We start from the raw sequence: 19,751 nt of genomic DNA, 5'->3' as shown, positions 1-19,751 counted from the left end.
CCGACACGCCACTGAGGCACTGAGCTCTCTCTAGTAATTGAAGTGCATTTCGGAAAATGGGAGTGCGGATATCAACTACCAAAACTGGCATTAATAACTTTTTCTAAATATTTTAAAGGGCAGTGCTCATACGTACTCAATAACGTACCAAATTAAATCTAATGTTATATGAGCTCAACTAACTTATTATGTACACTTCCCTTTTTTTTTCCAAATTTTAATTCATTCATTTAAAATATGGGCTCTAATGAAAAGAACTTCTTAGATCTATATTATGGTCAAAGTAAGAATTTTTTTTACTCGCGTAGAATTTATTTAAAGCTCGATGACCTATCTCTCTTAATCTTTAATTTAATGTATAAAATTGTATTTAATTACTTTGCGTAATGAGTCATCAATCTAAAGACTTTTTGTAAAAAAAAAAAAACTAATTTGACGATCAATAGTTGATGGATAAGTATTTTGAAGCAGAGAATTTATTAGGAACCAACCCTATATGTAGATCAAATTTAATAGTTGAATATATATAATTAATGCAGTAGTAGTAGTGCAAGTCTGCCCAATTATGAAGACTACTATCAACAACAAATTGGGGTAAATTGAAAAGTACCCATAGCATTACTATTTTTTTTTAATCCTTCGCTAACTGTAGGTTTATTTCTTATCCATTTCTCCCTCCGACCAACGTCCAGATTTATTTAAAACCCATAGGAAAAGGAAAAGAGAAAGGGGGAAAAAAAAGGGAAAAAGAAAAAAAAAGAAGCGCAGGCGCAAAAAGCAACGAGCTCGAGGCCAGAAAGACTCCGAACCCTAACCCTTCCCCACTCTCCTCCCATGGACTGGAGATCTCCGATCCCACTTGAATCCCCACGCCTTCCGCTTTGCCCTTCGCCCGATCGGTCTCGCCGAGCTCTTTAGATCGGTGTATGTTCCGCTACGATCAGATCGGCGATGAGGGGTTTCGACTGTAGAGGTACTGCTCTGAGCTGCTCCCAAGTCCCAAATGGACGTTTCGGTATTTGATTTGATTTTCGAGCGATTTTTCAATAATAAGTATATGTTTATTGTGCTTATTAGGGGAAATTATGCGTTTGATAGTCTTAGTGGAAGCAAATCTGTGGGTAGGAGAGGTTTTTAAGCAATTGGGACGCTGAAGTGTAAAAACCGCATCAAAATTTTGGTTTTGGTTGGGGTTTGAAATAAAGGCGCCTGCTTTGCTATCTTGAATCCAATACTGCCTATATTGATACAAATTTAGAATTCAGTGGTTTATTCTATGGCCTAACTGTTTGCGGCGTCAGCTCATTAGGGGAAATTCTACTGCATGTTTGGTGAAAATATATACATGTCAGTTGTGTGAATGAGTTCTTCCTATCATCGAACTAGAAATGGAGGACAATAGTATTAGAGTTTCCCCTGGAGTAGCGACATTCTACAACTTATTTTATGAAGTACATTTTAGGGTTCTAAAATTATTGAGGTGGATTGGTACTTGATCTAGGGTTAGTTTTGGGTGGTGGTAGTGAAATAAAATTGCTATCAGAACAGAAACCTTTACTGCACATACAAGATATTTCTATCTTAAGAATAGTAGTTCAATGCTGTTATGTATTTTCATCTGGCAGGACCACTGAAAGAGTGTCGAGCAGTACTGTTGCTGACTTACTTGTTGATTACATTGTATGTGGAACTGATCAGTGGGGCAAAACCGACCAGTCATACATCCGAAGTAACAGCGGTAGCTCCATCTATTTCTTCTCTACGTGGATGGAAACCAATTCATTCCAGAATCTCTCTAGCTAAATCTGAACTTCCTATACCAGCAACTCTTTCCTTGGTTGATAGAAGACAGACGAATGGCTCTTCAACACAGGGTATTCGCTCACTCATGCTGGCCCCAGTTCCACCTCCAAATTATGTCTCATTGACAACAGTTGGTCAACCCTCCTTGAATATGTCAGGTTCATCAGATCCTTCCATGCAGCAGAGCCATCAGTCTTTCTTAGCAAGCGGACCTTCCCCTGTGGGTGGTGCCCCTTCAGATTCCGGTTCCGTTCCTTCTGGTCAACCTCCATTATCTCCTCACACTGGTAAGTAGTAAGTACAAATTTCTCAGGGAGTATTTGTTGTTTAAACTTATATCTTTGGGAATGATGCTGGACATAGTTATTTCTGTGCATGTTACACCAACTAAGAACATGTGGATGCTCAGGATTTAATTAGATTCGAATGGCAAGCTGATGATATATTTTCTCAGACTTTTTGCAAATGCTTTTTATCCACTGAGTTGATTTGGTGGTTGGAATGTGGACCAACCCATATATCTTTATGCTAACCATTATCTGACTATTGGGCTTCTTAATTGTTTAAAAGTATCAAATGGTAGCATCTGAGCCATGGCCAGAGCGGAGGTTTCTCAACTTCTTTTGTGGTGTTTATGAGTCCTTGACATGAATTTTTCCTATTTACATTTGTAACAAATAGTTATATATATAACAAGCAATATCGATGACAAATTTTCACTTAATTAGCTGCAAGAAGAAAAAGATGGGAAGTAATAAATCCATGGGAACTTATATTCACTTCATAAGCTGCCCCTCATAAGCTACGTAATAGAAAGTTAAGAACTTCATTGGCTATCTGATTAAATTTACCTCAAATATACAAAAAAAATCCGGATTCTCCTCCTTAGATGATAATGCAAAACTATCAATTTGGCTTGCATGTCTTTCTTTATGGTGATGATCCAAGCCTCTTGAATGTCAATCCCCTGCTTTCTATTTGATGTTTATCTGTTTTTGTGCATAATGCAGAATTAACGGTTTTATACTTTTACTGGATAAAAACTCTCTTGTATATCTGTATGAACATGAGATTTACCAAAATCAACAGGCCTTCCCAACATGTGTTGCCTGGTGACTCTGCATCTTATTAGCACAAGTGTGATTCTGAATTATGAGGACTCATCCGGTTGTATTGTTGCTAAGTAGAGAACTGGTATTCATAGTGTGATGTATTGCTTTCTAATTTTACATGTACTAACTTGCGTATTCACATTTATTTTCAATGCCCCAGGCTGTTGTGCACCAAACATGGTGCAGAGACGAGGTAGCCAAGATTGCCATTGTGTCTACCCAGTTAAAGTTGAGCTTTTCCTTCGCAATGTCTCATTGAGTTCAAACTGGAGCAATGAATTCCTTGAAGAACTTGCTTCTCAACTCAATCTGCATGTTAGCCAGTTTGAGATTGACAATTTCTATGTCGTCGGTGCTTCAGGGCTGAATATCACTATGGACATAGCCCCACATCCAGGGATTAGTTTCTCAGAAGATCAAGTTTCTGCAATGAATTATTCACTTTCCCTTCATAGGATTTATATTAAACCCGAGCTAGTTGGTGACTACGTACTTCTTAATTTGACTTGGTTCAAGCCACTGAGCCCGCCTCCTGGTATTACCATCTAAACTTGACATCAAATAAATTTTATGGGGATACAACAATGCTAGAAACTGTAATGTTAGTAGGAATGATTTTTTATTTCTTCTGCAACCAGACATGAGATTATGCCATAATCTTGTTAAATGTGCAACATTGCATAATTGCTAATGGCATCACATGCCCCTCTTTCTAATGAGGATTTGCATCTTGTTGCACTTACATATTTTCCACAAATTTGCTGTAGTGAAGAAAGACTTATTTCATTGTCACCTTTAATAGATAGTTCCTTATGTATTGTATATTTAAATGCCAGAGTTGTGAAAAAATTAAATTTTCAATGGGATTTTTGCAAGTATACTGCTTCGAAGTTCTATTACATGGATGGAGAGGTTGAGTTTAGCCGAGATGAGGATGTTGAGATGGACGGGTGGTGTTACTATGAAAGATAGAATAACAAATGAGTGTATCCAAAACAAATTGGATGTACCACCTATAGAAGATAAATACATGAGAATTGATTGAGATGGTTTGGAAATATAAAGGAGACCGCGAAATGTACTAGACGATAATGTGATTTTATTAAGATAGAAGGTACCTTATGAGTGAGAGGAAGGCCATAAATGATATGGAATAGTAAGAAAGACATTAATAGCACTCAATGAGAAAGAACCTTACATTAAATAGAGCTGAATGAAGAAAACAGATCTACTTAGCGGTAAGGAAATGTGATTTTATTAAGATCAAAGGTAGTTTATGAGTGAGAGAGACCATAAATGATATAGAAAATTAAGAAAAGATATTCATAGCACTCAATAAGAAAGAACCTTACATTAAATAGAGCTGAATGAAGAAAAGTGATCTACTTATCAGACCCTTATCCATTAAAAGGAGCACATCCATGATATACTTCCAGATATTTCACATGGAGCTCATAAGTTCCTTCTAGCATGAACGACTCTTATAACTTCATAGATCATCATGAAAAAAGAACTAAAAGAACACACCAAGTTCAACAACAAATTCTAGTGAATTCAAAATTTTCCCAAGTACATAATTGACTAATTGTATACACAAACAGAAAACAAAGTGAAAAGAACTTTAGTGCATTATTACTATGTAGAGTATTCTGATAGAGACTTGGTTATTCAAGTTACGCTCCAGCTGACACCACTTTCTTGCGCAAAAACATGGATGATACTTGGTCTAATACTCTAATCTTTTATTCTAGTTAAGGACTTCCCTCAAAATCTTTTTTTCCCTAACTATTATGGTGGATGTTGGTCAGTTCCACACATTCATGCTCTTTAGACATCTAGACTGATGTATGAGAAGAAGCAAGTTGAAACTTTGATAATCACAATCCAAGTTAGTCTCAGATTTCTAATCTCATTGAATAAACCTTTTAGAAAGAAGATATATACCTCATTAAAATCGACTGTTAAAGAAAGTTCTCAGAGATGGCCATTAACCTACACAATGTTTGAAGCAATCAAGAGAATTTAATTTTCTGGTTATTTTGTGTTATTGCCATAGACAAAAAATAAAAAACTTCAAGTTGTAGAAGCATAGTATCATGGAAGACATTTAGAGAAATGATTGTTAGATTGCTCAGTCATGACTGAATACTGCAAAGTGATTCTCCACCTTATTAGATGTTATTGCATATTCCAAGCTTTTCTTGGGAAAGTCACGGCTTTGTTCTTACAACATTTATTTCATCCACCTTCTACCATTTCAAGTCAGCAAATTTATTTTCTATTTTTATGTTGAAAAAACTAGTTCTGGAACTCTCTGTTTTCTGTTCCTTGATGTTTTTGTTGACCGCAGAATATTTCCTCAGCACCTAGCAATATATACAGCATCCTTTATCTTATTGAGAGCCCTTCTGTTGGAGAGTGTTAGAGTTGCCTATTTAATGGTTGTTATGTGCTACTTTTTCCTAAATGTTGGTTCTGATGTTGCCTTATCAATCTGAATGTTTTTTCAGCTCCAGCACTATCTGTGTCACCTATGGCCTCACCACCTGCTACGTTCCACTTGCCAACACAAAGCAGAGATTCTGGAGATGAAAAACATTCAAGTTTAGTTATAGTTGTATGCATATGTGTTGGTGTCCTGATTGTTCTTTTTATAATCACGCTAATAATTTGCTCATGCGCATCTGGGAAACGAAAGAACGCAGTTGCCAAAGAAATAGGTAATTTTTAGGTTCTTGTTTTTCTCTTCGTTTTCTGTTTTCAAGCTTATCACCTAATATGCCCAACTGTTACTACATAACTTGTAGAATGTACAAGACTGTTTAAGTTCTAGTGGAGGTTTTACACAAGACATAGTGTTCTGCAAAATCATTGCTTGTTGTAATCCAATTGGATATTTGCACTTATGTAAATTTGCTGTTGTAAGAAGTCATCAAATCTCTGACATTCCTATAGGGTGTAAGATCTCTCCTGCAAGACTTAAAATCAACATGTTCTTGAAAATGGAAAAAAAAGACATTTACATGACAACAAACTAGGACAATGTTGGAAATCTAAAACCTTCTGCTTGTGTACTAAATGAAACAAGCACGGAAATCACATTGCGACTAGACTTCAATCTACAAAGAACTTAAGATATTTCTCTCAAGTCTCTAGTTCTTGGCCTGGTTAACACAGCACCAACTTCAAAACTTAGAAGGCCAGCATGCAGGTAAGGAGATGAACCTTAGTGTCCCTCTGAAAATTTTCCTAGATAAGGATTGGATCTAGATGAAGATACGAATAAGACATAGCTCAGTAATCAGTATATGGAAATGTAGTCTGCTCTAAGGGACAAATTACATGCCAGAGTCAATTTAACATAGATTTTAAGAAGAAAGCATGAGTGGCTACAAGGCACAAATTATAAGTGAGCCATAATCAACAAACATCCATTAACATGAGTTGATTTAGAGAGCTACTTGCCTGTTTTTTGTGGTGAGGTGAACCAGCATGTTTGTTGTTTCTTTGACTGCATCCGTCTGACTTGTGAACTAACAAGTTAACATTTCATCTTGAGAGATGAGATGAATATGCTTGAAGTTTTCTTTCCATTTTTTCTTCTTCTTCATATAAATTTGCATATGTTACTCTCCAGCACAAGTATGAGAATTGCATTCAGACCCTTCAACCTAGGGGCCTTAGGATTAATCAATGGATATGAAGATAAGGGCCTATTAGCTGAACTTGATGCGTGTTTATTTTCATTATATTATTATATTTCTTTCATCTTCCTTAATATCCTAGAGGCAATCTATTAGAACTAATTGGCTATGATTTAGTAACGTTTTTCTGTGTGCGCGCTAAGGTTTCTGCCTGTGCATCTTTAGAGAAGCAGCATCTTGTGATGCACATAAGAAATTATGTGTTAATAATCTTTTCCATGTTTTACCTTATCGTAAGTTCTTGAAAGTTGAAATTATTATACATCATCTTTATATAATATCTTTCATCCTCAATATCCTAGAGACAATCTGTCAGAACTAATGATTGTGAATTTTTTCCCTGACGAGGCCAAAATTTTCTACCTTTGCATCTTTAGAGAAGCAGTATCTTGTGATACACATCAACCTACATATTTTGAACTTGTGGTATTCCTCTTTACCATGTTTTTCTTTATTGTGAGCTCTTGAACTATTATATATCCACTTTATATAGCATATGCATCCAGAATTTTCAGTTAAAGTCAATTAGTTTCTTAGTTAAATTCCACCAACTAGGCAGTCTTGTTGTCCCTAAAATATAATCTTTGCTGTACTTTTTTAGCCACTAGATACTTACATTTAATGGATATGCTGATAATTTAAATATTTAAACCTGTGATGAGCTGTAACAGAAGTAACTAAGGAACAAAAATCAGTCCGTTTTCAACCTCTTCTCTTGTGTTTTGCGTAGGGATACTTCAGAGCTCCTACTAGATGCTAGTCGATACCTTCTGCCACTAGCAGCAATTCTCTTAGTTTCTTCTAAATTACCTTAATATATTGTAGAAGTCCCAATTGGTTGTGTTCTGTCAATACTCGTCAACTTACATACTACTTTATCATTATTCACTTATCCAGTTTCTCATAGTAGGCCTAATTCTGCAGCCAAGCCAGGGAATGCTGATGCAGTATCTGTAGAAGGATCTCTTCCTCATCCCACTAGTACACGTTTCCTTGCATATGAAGAGCTGAAGGAAGCAACTAATAACTTTGAGCCTGCAAGCATTCTTGGGGAGGGTGGCTTTGGACGTGTCTTTAAGGGTGTATTAAGTGATGGCACTGCCGTTGCCATAAAGAAGCTTACCAGTGGAGGACATCAGGGAGATAAAGAATTTCTCGTTGAAGTTGAAATGCTGAGTAGATTGCACCACCGAAATCTTGTGAAACTCGTTGGCTACTACAGCAACCGTGACTCATCTCAGAACCTTCTGTGTTATGAACTTGTTCCAAATGGAAGCTTAGAGTCCTGGCTTCATGGTAGTACTCAGGGTGACCTAAACCCTTCTTTTGGGCTGATTTTCTTTGATTTTGTATTGATGTTCAGCTTTTGTTGATTCAGATGATGTGATAGCATGCTAACAAAAACTGTATTTTGTTTAGGTCCCTTTGGAGCCAACTGCCCTCTTGATTGGGACACCAGGATGAAGATTGCACTTGATGCTGCTAGGGGTTTAGCCTACCTTCATGAGGATTCTCAGCCTTGTGTGATTCATAGGGATTTCAAAGCATCTAATATATTGCTTGAGAACAACTTTCATGCCAAGGTGTCTGATTTTGGTTTGGCCAAGCAGGCACCTGAAGGTCGAGCAAATTATCTCTCCACCCGTGTGATGGGAACATTTGGGTAAGTCTCTCTTGAGTTGCTGAGATTTTTTAAGCCATGCTTCTTTTGGCATCATGTAACAAGTGCCTTTTCCAGGTATGTAGCACCAGAATATGCCATGACTGGACATCTACTTGTAAAAAGTGATGTTTATAGTTATGGAGTTGTTCTACTTGAATTGCTAACAGGAAGGCGGCCTGTAGATATGTCACAACCATCTGGCCAGGAGAATCTTGTAACTTGGGTTGGCCTTCTTTTGCCACTATTTTTTACTTTTTTGAGCTCTGTAATACTTAGATCAGAATCACAAAATTCCATTTTTAGAAAAGATAAACTCATATATGAGAGAAGTCATATAATATGTAGTTACTGTTGTCCTATTTGCCAAATCTTTTCAGCTTGTTCATTTACCTGCAGGCTAGACCAATTCTCAGAGACAAGGATAGATTAGAAGAGTTAGCTGATCCAAGGCTTGCAGGCAAGTACCCGAAGGATGATTTTGTTCGAGTTTGCACTATTGCAGCAGCTTGTGTTGCCCCAGAGGCAAACCAGAGACCCACTATGGGCGAAGTGGTTCAATCTCTTAAAATGGTGCAGCGTGCTGTGGAGTACCAGGAATCCCTGCCAACTCCCTCGGCCCGTCCCAATGTTCGGCAATCTTCTACTACCTACGAATCTGATGGTACTTCATCCATGTTCTCTTCTGGACCATTTTCTGGTCTAAGCCTTTTTGAAAATGACAACATTTCTAGAACAGCAGTATTCTCTGAAGATCTCCATGAAGGTCGATGAAGGCTCACGGCAAGTTCTTGGGCTGCCATTGGAGCTTCTCATCACCCTTTGGGAGGATCTTGTGATAAAAGCCAGAAGGTTTTGTGTAGTGATGGTTGTATATTTCATTTTTATTTGATCACCCAGGAAGCTGTGGATTTTGTCACCATGAGGACATTCATTTCTTTTACTTTGGAAAAATGTTTGTTCAAATGTAATCTTCTTCACTCCTTGGCTTATGTATTCTAACATTTGTTACTATTGGCGAATCGTGAAGAATGTTTCCTGGTCCAAACTCAAGTTGGATTTTTTTTCTTTTCTTGTCTTTTGAGACTCAGTTGTTCCGACCCCGTGACCTGTAAATTGCTACCGAAAGGGTTTAATCGCTATCACGAACCAACAACTCTATATAGGAATATCTTTTATTCAAAGCACGCACCTACAAATTGAAAACCAGAGTATAGGAATATCTTTTATTCAAAGCACAATATAACCTATGTTTTAAAGCTAACGGTGTCAAATAAACCATGCTCCCGAAGTCACGCATGATCAGAGACCACCACACAATACCAACACATGTTCAAAACAATTTACTGCATTACATTTTTTCCTTTTGAGAAATAATTACTGCATTACATGTTGATACACATGATAAGCCTGCACGACAGAATCAACCAATACATGACTTATATGGAATTGTACAATAAACCAGTTAGTCTCATTGCTTGCATCAGCTGGAATGAGATTTCTCCAAGTGAAACAGAAGTAAAGGCTTAAGGAACAGGAATAGTTTTCTGCACTGATCTCCATATTCTGGACCTGGAGGTTCTTATCCTTGGTTCGGAGCTTTCCGTCAGCATGTCCAATTCGAATGGATCAAGTGATAACTTTTCTCTGACAAAAGCATCTAAATTAAAATTGCTATTAGGAAGACTCACACTCTCTTCAGTCACCTTGCCATAACTATTAATTGAGAGACTTGAACTGCTTGAAGCTTCACTTGTGGGGTTATTTGCTTCTTCTGTGCTTCTCATCGCATTTTGTCCCTTCAAATCAGAGGGCTGTTCCAAGTTTAAGAGCCGTTTTATGCTATCCAGAGCAGGATCGATGATGTCGAGAAAGCCCATAACCCATGAAGCATCATCAACAACTTCAGTACGCTGTTGATGATCAGAATAGTTAGCCTTATGTGTGTGACCAGTATCATATTTCAAGACTGATTAGATTGCTGAAATAATAAGGGACTACTATCAAAAGTTAGATTTTATGGTGATAGTTTATGCCTTTCCTTTCCTATGTTGACATCCTTTAATAGCCTCAAAATATTTAATGGCACAGTGATCTACAGTGTTGGAAAACTTTTAAGTCTTTGAATACTAGCTTTGGACAGTATAAGAGGGTATCTATAATTGGTGCATAATGCATGTGTCCCAAATAGGGCAGCAGCATGACCATTGGATTTAACAAGAGTGTAAGTGATGAATCAAAAACCATTTTACAGGGCTTAGTGTAAAAATCTTATACTTAGCTTAAATAAACTTATTTTAATCAAATATCAATCAATAAAGCCCAGTACCTAATGTATCTAGTGTGCCAGTCCATGCAGTCAAACTAGCAGCATGTCATTGACATGGCTACAGAATTTGCTGTACCACAACATGACGAGTACTTATTTTGTGTGTTAATCTTGCTAGTAATCCTCAATGAGCAACTAGAGCACAGAGTACCTCATTCATTGTTTTAATCTCATCCAGGTCAATTTAAATTTCATAAGTTTCAGGTAAAGCAAAAAACAAAGGGCATTTCATCTTAAAGAAGTCAGATTGCCATACAATCCCAGGAAATCTACCATGTTGTAGTTTAATCTTCAAAAAACTATGGGATTCTAGGACATTATCAATAATAAACTATGAAATTATTGGCTTTTATAGTAACCTCAGGTGAAACATCTACTGATCTATTTGCACTAAGTTGAAATATAGGAAATTATGTCACTTTACTCTGAAATTGCTATTTCAGTGATTACTAGAAGAAAAAAATGAAGCTGGAGAAAGAAATCTTCTCACTGACCTGCTCAAAATAAAGATTCCGAATTTCTTCAGCCCGTACAGGATTACCTTGCTTGTCCTCCAAGGATGCCCATGTCATCCATGTTATATAACTTTGGGAATTTATGTTGAGGGAAGATCTAAATAATCTTCTAGCAATTGATAAGTTGCCAATCCTCTGTTCCAGAACTCCCCAAGCCTGCAATATAGGAAATTATGCAACACTTCCAAAGAAGCACTAACCAATAAAGTACATATATCAGATGTTTAAAATTGTTCACAGGAGAGCTGGTAAGAAATAAATAATTGTACTAATTGATAAAGCACATAAACTAGAAGGTTAAACTGGTTCACTTGAGAGCAGGAAGAAATGAGTAAATTCTCAATCCCATATGATTGTATGGTTACATTAAACTTGAGAAAAAGAATTCATAATGAAGATGCTTCCTCAGCTTCAATTGACGGAATGCATATAAAGGCAATAGAATAAAAGAAATGTGTTGGTAAAGTGGATTCATGTTATTTTCTAATATACTAATCAAGATTTCAAAACTCGGTATCAGGATTGAAATCGGCTGTCCGAAAAAATGATGTATATCGGCCGCCCTTATCGGATCAGACTATTTTGTAATTACGTAAATTTTTAAATATTATTTTAAAATACAGGAAAATGTCTAAAGTTCTAAAAAAATGTCAATAAAATAAAATAATAATAATTACTGACATATAAAGCCTAAAAACTAAAAAAATGTATTAACTTACTCAAAACTTATTTTTGAATGTTTTTCCTTTCTTCTCTCTCTTGTCTCTCTCTCTCTCTTATCTCTCCCTACCTCCATCTCTTACTGTCGAAATAATTTTTTCTGACTTTCTTTCCTTTCTTCTATCTCCCTTCTCTTTCCCTCTCTTTTTCTCTTTCTTCCATGCTCTCTCTCTTATTGTTTATTAGCAATTTTTTGTTTTCTGAAGTTTTTTCTTCATTTCTTTTCTCTCACTTCCTTCTCTTTCCCTCTCTTTTCCTCCCACTCTCTTCCTCCCTCTCACTCACACTCCACTTTCTCTCGTCTCTCTATCTCTCTATGTTAACAAAGACAGAGAGAAAAAGAGAGAGAGAGAGGGGGAGAAAGAGAGCAGATAAAGGAAAGAGAGGAAGAAAGAGAAAATGAGAGAGTAGGGAGGGGGCTCGCCGGAGTCGGAGAGAGAGAAAGAGAGATGGGGCATCAAAGAGAGAGAGAAAAAGAAAAAGTACTAACCCGAGGTTGTTAGAGATTGAGCTCGCCAAATCTTGGTCGGAGGATTCATCGGACGTCGAGGTCGTCGAGATTTACTCAAATACCGTTGGCCTAGTAAGGAGAGTAGAGAAGAAAGAAACGAGAGAGAGTGGAATGGACCCGGGTCAAATATGGATCGGATCTGATCCATGTTTGATAGATTCCACCTATATCGGGTGGAATCAACAACTACGGGCAATCCTGATCAGTTTTAGCTGATCCAACTCGAGATCGACTGAAACTGGCATCCATGATAGTATGATACTAATATCAATCTCTCATTCTCTTTGATGTTTTTTCTCTGATTAGGAGCACTTAATTCATGACACTCATATGTTCTTATCTTATATGCTAAGCCCATATATTTAATGAAATCAAATAACAAAATTTACATTAGTGAAAGGAAATCATTTTTAAAGGAATAGACAAAAGGGATAATACTAAGAACACCATAAATTATAGACAATACAACCTTAGATGTTATGAGTCGTCTATTCATCAATTAATGCATTCTATACCTGAAGACAACGAGCAGCACTTTCACTTGTTGAATCAATTGACAAAGCTCTTTGGTAGAGTTCTCTTGCTGTGCTTATGTTTCCTTCTTTCCACTCCATCCAACCCCAAGCCTAAAAATAACGCAACAGTAAATTGACTTTGACTGGCATAGTGAAAGAAAGAAATGTTTATCACCAAAAACAAAAAGATGTTAACAATGTTGACTACAAATGCACTCATGACAAGGCTGCATAGCAAGCTGTATGACATTAGATGGAATAAGGTTTTCTTCTTGTCAAAGAGAACATCTCAATAAGATGGAGAAGAGCACTAGTTGGTAATTGCCTAATTGGTAACTTAAAAAGGACAAACCAGTTAATATCACCAAAAACTAGATAGCATCCTGAAAAAGCTAGTTGGTGCTTGCAAATGCAATTTTATCCAAGAAAGGAGACTCCAGCTAAAAACAGTCAAGAATTGACAGAAGTCGGGAAAAGATGGACAGTCAAGTGATAAGGAAAATGAATGGGAGTGTGCATTGTCATTAGTGATATTTTCAAAACAACTGTGCATCTTTCCCTTATTTTTGTCCTTCCATTTCTCTTCTTTGTTGCACCTTCTTCCTCTACTTCATTTTACCCCTCATTTGTAATTTATTTTCTATCTCTTATTCTGTTTTCTCCTTCTTGATCTCTTCTCAACATAACTTTTTCTCTACCAATTTTCAAAATTATCAACTAATTATCAGCTATCTTATTTTACCATCTCATCTATTACTTTTTGTACTGTTATGTACCTTATTATCCATCAATTGACTGTCATTTTATCATGTATTGCACATATAAAAGGTACGAAAGCCACAAAATCTTCATAGTCATGATCTTTGCATATACATCAACTGCTTTAGAATAAGCAGGCACATTAAGTTCATTATCACTAACTCAAACAGATAGGATAGCAATATGAAGGCATAGATACTGTACAGTTCAGTGCTAAATCTTAAGAACTCAAATAAATAGAAGAAGCTTCTACTTTCAAAATCAAAGTAACAGCTATATGTGAGAAGTGCATCCTTAAAATAAACAAACAGATGACTGTGGGAAAAGAAGATAACTGAAAAGAACTCAAAATTGTTACATATGCATGCATACACGTGTGTGCGTGTCAATAGTGAGAGGGTGAGAGAGTGAGAGAGAGAGAGATCCTTACGATCCATACAGGCTGGTGTCTTGGATCTAATTTTGATGCTTTTCTAAACAATACACGAGCAACATTTGCAGATGAATATTTGTATTCAAGCAGTGCAAGTGATTGCAGAAGTACAGGGTCCCTGGGGTTTACTGCATGGCCAATCTTAAGAAGCTTCCGTCCTTTGTCAATGTCACCCAGACTGGCCTCAAATAATGCCCAGATATGCCATGCAAATCTGTTTTTGGGACTAGCCTGGACTGCTTTCTGATATATAAGAAAAAGGAATGTTATGTTACTTTATTTTGCCAAGAAAAGTTATTTCAGTTTATGCTAGTATGAGACCCTGAAACATAAGTCAAATGACTAGAGGTCCATCACAAAGTTAAGATGAATATCCTTCGTTTTAAGAAGAAAATAAATCAGACCTAAACAAAAATTTCACCTAAATAATTGCAAACACTATGTCTATTAATTGTTGCTTGTAAAATGTATTTCTCATACAAACCATTTGAACATAGAGATTGCCAGCAGAGTAGTGCATTAGTTCCCTGAGATATATCTAAGTGGACATGCAGGCAACTGCCATGTGTTGCATAGCAAACAAGTTCTTACTGAAATCTTCGACAATTTGTTGGAAAGTTCAGAACATCATATCTATCCCATGAATTCTTAAACTATATTAAAGATTTGTTTCATTTTCACAGGATATTGACATAACATTCCAATCATCCCGTTGCTATGTTTCTCTGGTTAACCTTTGCTTTATTTCCAAGTTTGGCAGTTCATACTCTAATAATCATTCTCCTTTACTCACTAAGTGACAGCCAATCTTCTAGAGCTAATATATAGATATAAACTCAACCAACATATATCTCCTATGCCTCCACTTAAGAGAGTTTGAGATCTAGCATTTCTGTTACTAGTCTCATGCTTTACAAAGTATATAGCAACTGTATAGATAGTAGAATATTTGTCCAATATTTATTTCATCAAACTAATACCTCTTATAGGTTCAACCACTCATTGAAATTATCCATTCACATAATTTCTCAAAATGAAATCTATTTTCACGTATCATTCTTGTTGCCTCACATCTTATAATCAAAAAAGAGACCAAGACAACTTTCTTAGATAGCTATTTTATAGGATGAACTGCTTCTCTTTTGCAACCTTGGACTTGCATCAAAATATTGACATCAATCTCCTTATCCTTTTAGGTCATCCATCACAATTGCTTATGCATCCATAGTTCCTCCTTTTGAATTGTAGTTTCCTGAAGGTTGCTTCCCATTAGCATTGATTACATCATACATGAGCTATTAGGTTCTTCCCTTTGGCTCCCTAATGTAAAGCAGGTGGCATTCATAGTTATCTTGAATTTGAATATGTATGTAAGAAATTAAATAAGAACAATGTCCAAGCTCAGATAGCAAGATGGCAATAAAGAATAACCTGGAGAGAATTGTCACCTCAAAAAGCTGCCTAGCTATGAAGTTGTTCTCTTGCTGCATTTCAACTTGAGCCCAAGCCTGTAACAAATTTCCATGTGACTTACAAGGTCCCACAAAACTCTTTGCCTAAAGCCTAGAGGTAAGCAGCCTTAATGAAATGAGAGCTTAAAAGAGTAAAAAGAGACTCACAAGCCAACTTGCACAGCTTTTGTGGTTGCATTTAGTTGCTTGCTGGAACAAGAACCTTGCCTGCTCAAAACGATTTGCTTTAGCTTCAAGTAAAGCAAGTGTTTGGTATATGTATTCATTTCCGCCACAAAATTTAAGTCCTTTTGCAAGAAGATTCCTAGCTTTTTTTATGTTTCCTTGCTTTATCTCTAGAACAGCCCATCCATGCCAAGCTGCAACATGTTTCTTATCAGCTACAGTAGCAGCATCAAAAAGTTCTCTTGCCCTTCGAATATTCCCGATCTTATTTTCCAAGACAGCCCAGCACTATTCATACAGATGTAGAAAACAATTCAATTGGTGTAGAGATTTCAAAAAATCAGTTAAAGATCAAATGCAGTTCATCACATTTCATAAAATGTTGATGCAATTGAATTGAGAGTTTGTGTGCAGAGGTACCAACGTATCACTCAAAGTGAAACATTACAAGATTTTAGCAGCCATCGTGAAAGGACCATCTGTGATTCATCATTGAGATTTTGGAAGATTAAAGAATTAAGTTGACAAATAAAAAAAAATAAGTGCAAGCCACATAATAGTTAAGTTAACAAAAGGAAATGACTGATATAACAGTGAGTACATAAAAGTGCTACTTTCTTGAGTTTATGCCAGAATTATATAAAGACGATAATGACACTTCTCTTAAAAGTGCTCAACACTTGATTATGAATTATTTACAGGCTTTGCAATAACTTATCTGTGTTGAAAACAACAATTAATCAAATAACATTGACACTGCCCACAATGTCTTAGCATGCTATCAAGAAATAGTTTTGTAAAATGGATGGAAACCTGCCAAATATACGAATTTTCTCCTTGGGTTGCTTGGCAGCCTCTCTCATACACTGATCTAGCTTCAGAATACTTTGATTGCTTACTGAGAAGCTTCCCAAGGGCGACATATACCCGTCCATCTTCAGGCCAATATGAGATACACTGCTACACAAATATGGTAACACAATTATAAAGTCATTCACACACCAAGAATTTTCGAAATGAATGTTTTCTAATAAGTTGACATAATTGTCTATTTCCCATTGTAACATAGACATATTCACTATCATCTGAGTTTTATCAGGAAAAAAAAATTTCACGGAAACTCGCAAAGCCCACAAATACAGTTCTGATTAAGGGCAGAACTATTAGTCCATAAACATGTCCATAAAAAACGTCTGTTGCATCAGAAATCTAATTTTCCTATGGTGATCATATCATGCAAATGCACCGATTATGTCCATGTTAGTTTGGAAAAAGAATAACTTTCCATAATGTGACTTATAATTTATATCACTGAAGCAACTGAATCTCATCTCCTCATCAATTTAAGTTCGGCAAACAGTTATCTGTCGCACATTCTAAAATCATTTTAATCAGTAAAAATCAAATTCTGTTCTCAGTTGACCCCCAAAAAAGTTATAGAACAAATTCCACCGCCACCAAAAACAAAAAATAAAAAGAAAATTGTGCACGATACCTTAAGAAGAATCTTCTCAGCTTCTTTGAATTCAAAATTCCTGGTCAAAACCTTTGCCCGATACAATCCTAGCTCCAAGTTTATGGGAAGCGGCCTCTCCTCCGCAGCTCCACTAATCCTCTCCGGCTCAAATATCGGCATCCTCTTGGCGAATTCGGAGAGCCCCTCGTCAATCTTTGAAGAATTCGAAGACCTCTCACTTCCTTCCTCCTTCCCATATGAGTCCGTCACCGAATCGATCGCCTCCCCCTGCGAGACCTCCTTCACCGGCCGCCGCACCGCAAGAACTGGCTCCAAACCTTTCTCTTCTCCTCCTCGGTATTCTTCTACTTCTTCTACCTCGTCTTCTTCGACGTCGGATTCGGAGCACAGCAGCTGCTCCGGGACAGGCGATGGCGAAGAAGAAGACTTGGGGGAGGAAGAGGGAGGGGTCTTGAGGAGGGGGAGAGAGGAGAAGGATCGGACCGGGAGCTTGGAGGAGAGAGCTCTAGGGTTAGGATTAGGGTTTGGAGAGGGAGAAGGGAAGAGGGGAGGGAATTGGGATTTGGGGGAGGAGAAGAGCTGCATCGCTCCACTGCTCGCCTCTCTCTCTCTCTCTCTCTCTCTCTCTCGTGAGTAGTGGCTTCCAGTGGATGAAACGGAATTAACGAAGCGCGCTTTTGTGATGCGGTGAAGCTGCAATTACCAATAAGCCCTCATTTGATTATCTATTAGAAGCCGGATTCGTAAAAAGAGTCCGAATTATCTTCTTAAGCAAGGGTATAATGGTCATTAAGGATTGAAGCAAACGATGATTAGAGAGAGTGTGGTGCACAACACTCCACGTCGACAAATGTTGCGGGTATTAACGGTTAAGCGGTCTTATCTAGGGGTGTAAATACACCGGTAGGACGTGCATGGCACGTGAGAAACCTGTTTTGGTGGAGTTTTTGACCAAATTAGCCCTCTTTCCAACTTTATTTACCGAAATGTACCTGCACCCCAAATTTAATACTAAAATAGGTGTGTTTTACTGTAGCGGTGAGTAAAAAAGTGAATTAAGAAGAAAAAAAATGAACAATAAGCAATAATAAAGGAGGAAAGGAATAAGAAAGAAAAATAAAATGATAAAGGTCACATAATTTTCTTACTTAAATAATAAAATTTAGTTTAGCACAATTTTTTTAAAAAATTATAAAATAATTATCTGACATCTAAATATTATTAAATAAAGTGAATAAAATTGGTTACATCATGATCTATAATTTTTGCATTCAGAGTTTTTTAAGATTAGAAATCTATCTATAATGAAACGAATAATTTCTAGTTTAAGTACAAAATTCTAACTGTAATTTATAATATTTTAAGTATACACTATAATTTATTTGCAACATAGATTAAGTTCTCATTTAAAACATTGATTAAAGATTTTTTGTTTATTAAACTTATCCTAATTACATCACCATTATCTCTGATTAACCTTTTATTGTATTAATTTAAAAAGAGTAATTAAAGAAACTTGTAAAGTAAAAAAATGATTAAGAGATAGGAGATGAATATGAAGATAAAGATGAAGAACGAAAAGAATCAACAATATAGAAAAGAAGAAAAAAATACTATAGATCACAGTTTTCGTACTTAAACTATAAAATTTTAATTTGGCACAATTTTTAAAAAATATTTAGAAAAAAATCATTTAACGTCCAAATATTATAAAACTAATTAGATAAAATATAGGATGTAAGCCCTAAGGGCATACAAGAAAAACAAGCATCAAACCCTAAAGGTATACAAGATCTGAATAAGACACACTCAACACATTCAATCATAGCAAATAAGTTAGCTTGAGCTTCTTTTTGATCTTGAATGAATTCTAAAGCATTGTAACTACAACTTGCTAAAAGATAAAATAATTATCAACAAGGAAACTATGTGAAGTGGTGTTCTTCAACCGTGGTTGTCACTCTCGTTGGTGAGAAAAGAGAAAGGCTGTAGTAGATGGTAGCAGAGGCCACAACAACGAATAGTGACGAATTGAGAGGAGATGGCTAAGCAAACTTTTAGGAGGAGGTGGAGTTAACAAAGAGGAATCACCGTCTAGGGGCAACATGATAAGACAAAGGGGAAAGAAAGGGGATCGTGACTTAGATGGCCATGGTTGCAGCAGCCGTGACAACAGCGACCTAGGCCAAGCAAAATAAGGAGGTGCCAAGCAAAACAAGGAGGTGAGGGAGAAAGAAAAAGAAAAAAAAAAGGGTAAAGAAATAGAGAAAAGAGAAGGGAGGAGGAAGAAGAAAAAAAGAAGGAAAGGAGGGACTAGAAAGAAAGGGAAAGAGAAGGGAGAAATATGAGAGAATGAGAAGGACGCCGACAACGAGAAAAATTCTCGGTGAAAGAGGGGAAGAAAACCCAACCCTAGCAGACTGCTCTGTTAGGGCTGGCATCTGTATTCATTATACTTTAACTATTTTTTAAAAGCGCTAAAATAGTTGAATATTAAACCTATCATTAAATTTTTTTTATTAAAACAACATTAATTTAATTTTTGGATAAATTGTCAAGTCGAATATTATACAACT

The 19,751-nt window shown here is 36.5% G+C and overlaps 2 protein-coding genes across 6 annotated transcripts; one reads left to right on the top strand and one right to left on the bottom strand.

Moving 5' to 3' along the window:
* The first annotated feature begins 724 nt into the window (after positions 1-724).
* On the top strand, positions 725-9,327 carry LOC140799950 (receptor-like cytoplasmic kinase 176). 3 transcript variants are annotated; one of them, XM_073154550.1, is made up of 9 exons: positions 729-973; positions 1,626-1,738; positions 1,824-2,090; positions 3,076-3,450; positions 5,426-5,635; positions 7,544-7,915; positions 8,039-8,282; positions 8,358-8,505; positions 8,679-9,327. In XM_073154550.1, the coding sequence occupies exons 3-9, from the start codon at positions 1,889-1,891 to the stop codon at positions 9,051-9,053; spliced, it is 1,926 nt and encodes a 641-aa protein (XP_073010651.1). In that variant the 5' UTR covers positions 729-973; positions 1,626-1,738; positions 1,824-1,888; the 3' UTR covers positions 9,054-9,327. The 3 variants fall into 3 exon arrangements, with proteins under 3 accessions (XP_073010632.1, XP_073010651.1, XP_073010642.1); XM_073154541.1 differs by having other exon boundaries at positions 1,626-1,874; positions 1,962-2,090; XM_073154531.1 differs by having other exon boundaries at positions 725-973; positions 1,626-2,090.
* Positions 9,328-9,609: 282 nt separating this feature from the next.
* LOC140780358 (protein high chlorophyll fluorescent 107) lies at positions 9,610-17,821 on the bottom strand. Of its 3 annotated transcripts, none has more exons than XM_073125851.1 (8): positions 17,194-17,821; positions 16,512-16,655; positions 15,681-15,986; positions 15,510-15,569; positions 14,059-14,304; positions 12,870-12,980; positions 11,103-11,279; positions 9,610-10,192 (listed from the first exon to the last, which is right to left on the bottom strand). In XM_073125851.1, the coding sequence occupies exons 1-8, from the start codon at positions 17,758-17,760 to the stop codon at positions 9,806-9,808; spliced, it is 1,998 nt and encodes a 665-aa protein (XP_072981952.1). In that variant the 5' UTR covers positions 17,761-17,821; the 3' UTR covers positions 9,610-9,805. The 3 variants fall into 3 exon arrangements, with proteins under 3 accessions (XP_072981952.1, XP_072981951.1, XP_072981953.1); XM_073125850.1 differs by having other exon boundaries at positions 16,512-16,658; positions 17,194-17,810; XM_073125852.1 differs by having other exon boundaries at positions 14,068-14,304; positions 16,512-16,658; positions 17,194-17,810.
* Positions 17,822-19,751: the final 1,930 nt, after the last annotated feature.

The sequence above is a fragment of the Typha latifolia genome, chromosome 1 (genome assembly GCF_019914945.1).
Source record: "Typha latifolia isolate L0001 chromosome 1, TyphaL0001v2, whole genome shotgun sequence".
In the NCBI taxonomy this organism is placed as follows: Eukaryota; Viridiplantae; Streptophyta; class Magnoliopsida; order Poales; family Typhaceae; genus Typha; species Typha latifolia.
The sequence above is the reverse complement of the archived record's forward strand: the minus strand, read 5'-3'. Positions and strand labels throughout refer to the sequence as shown.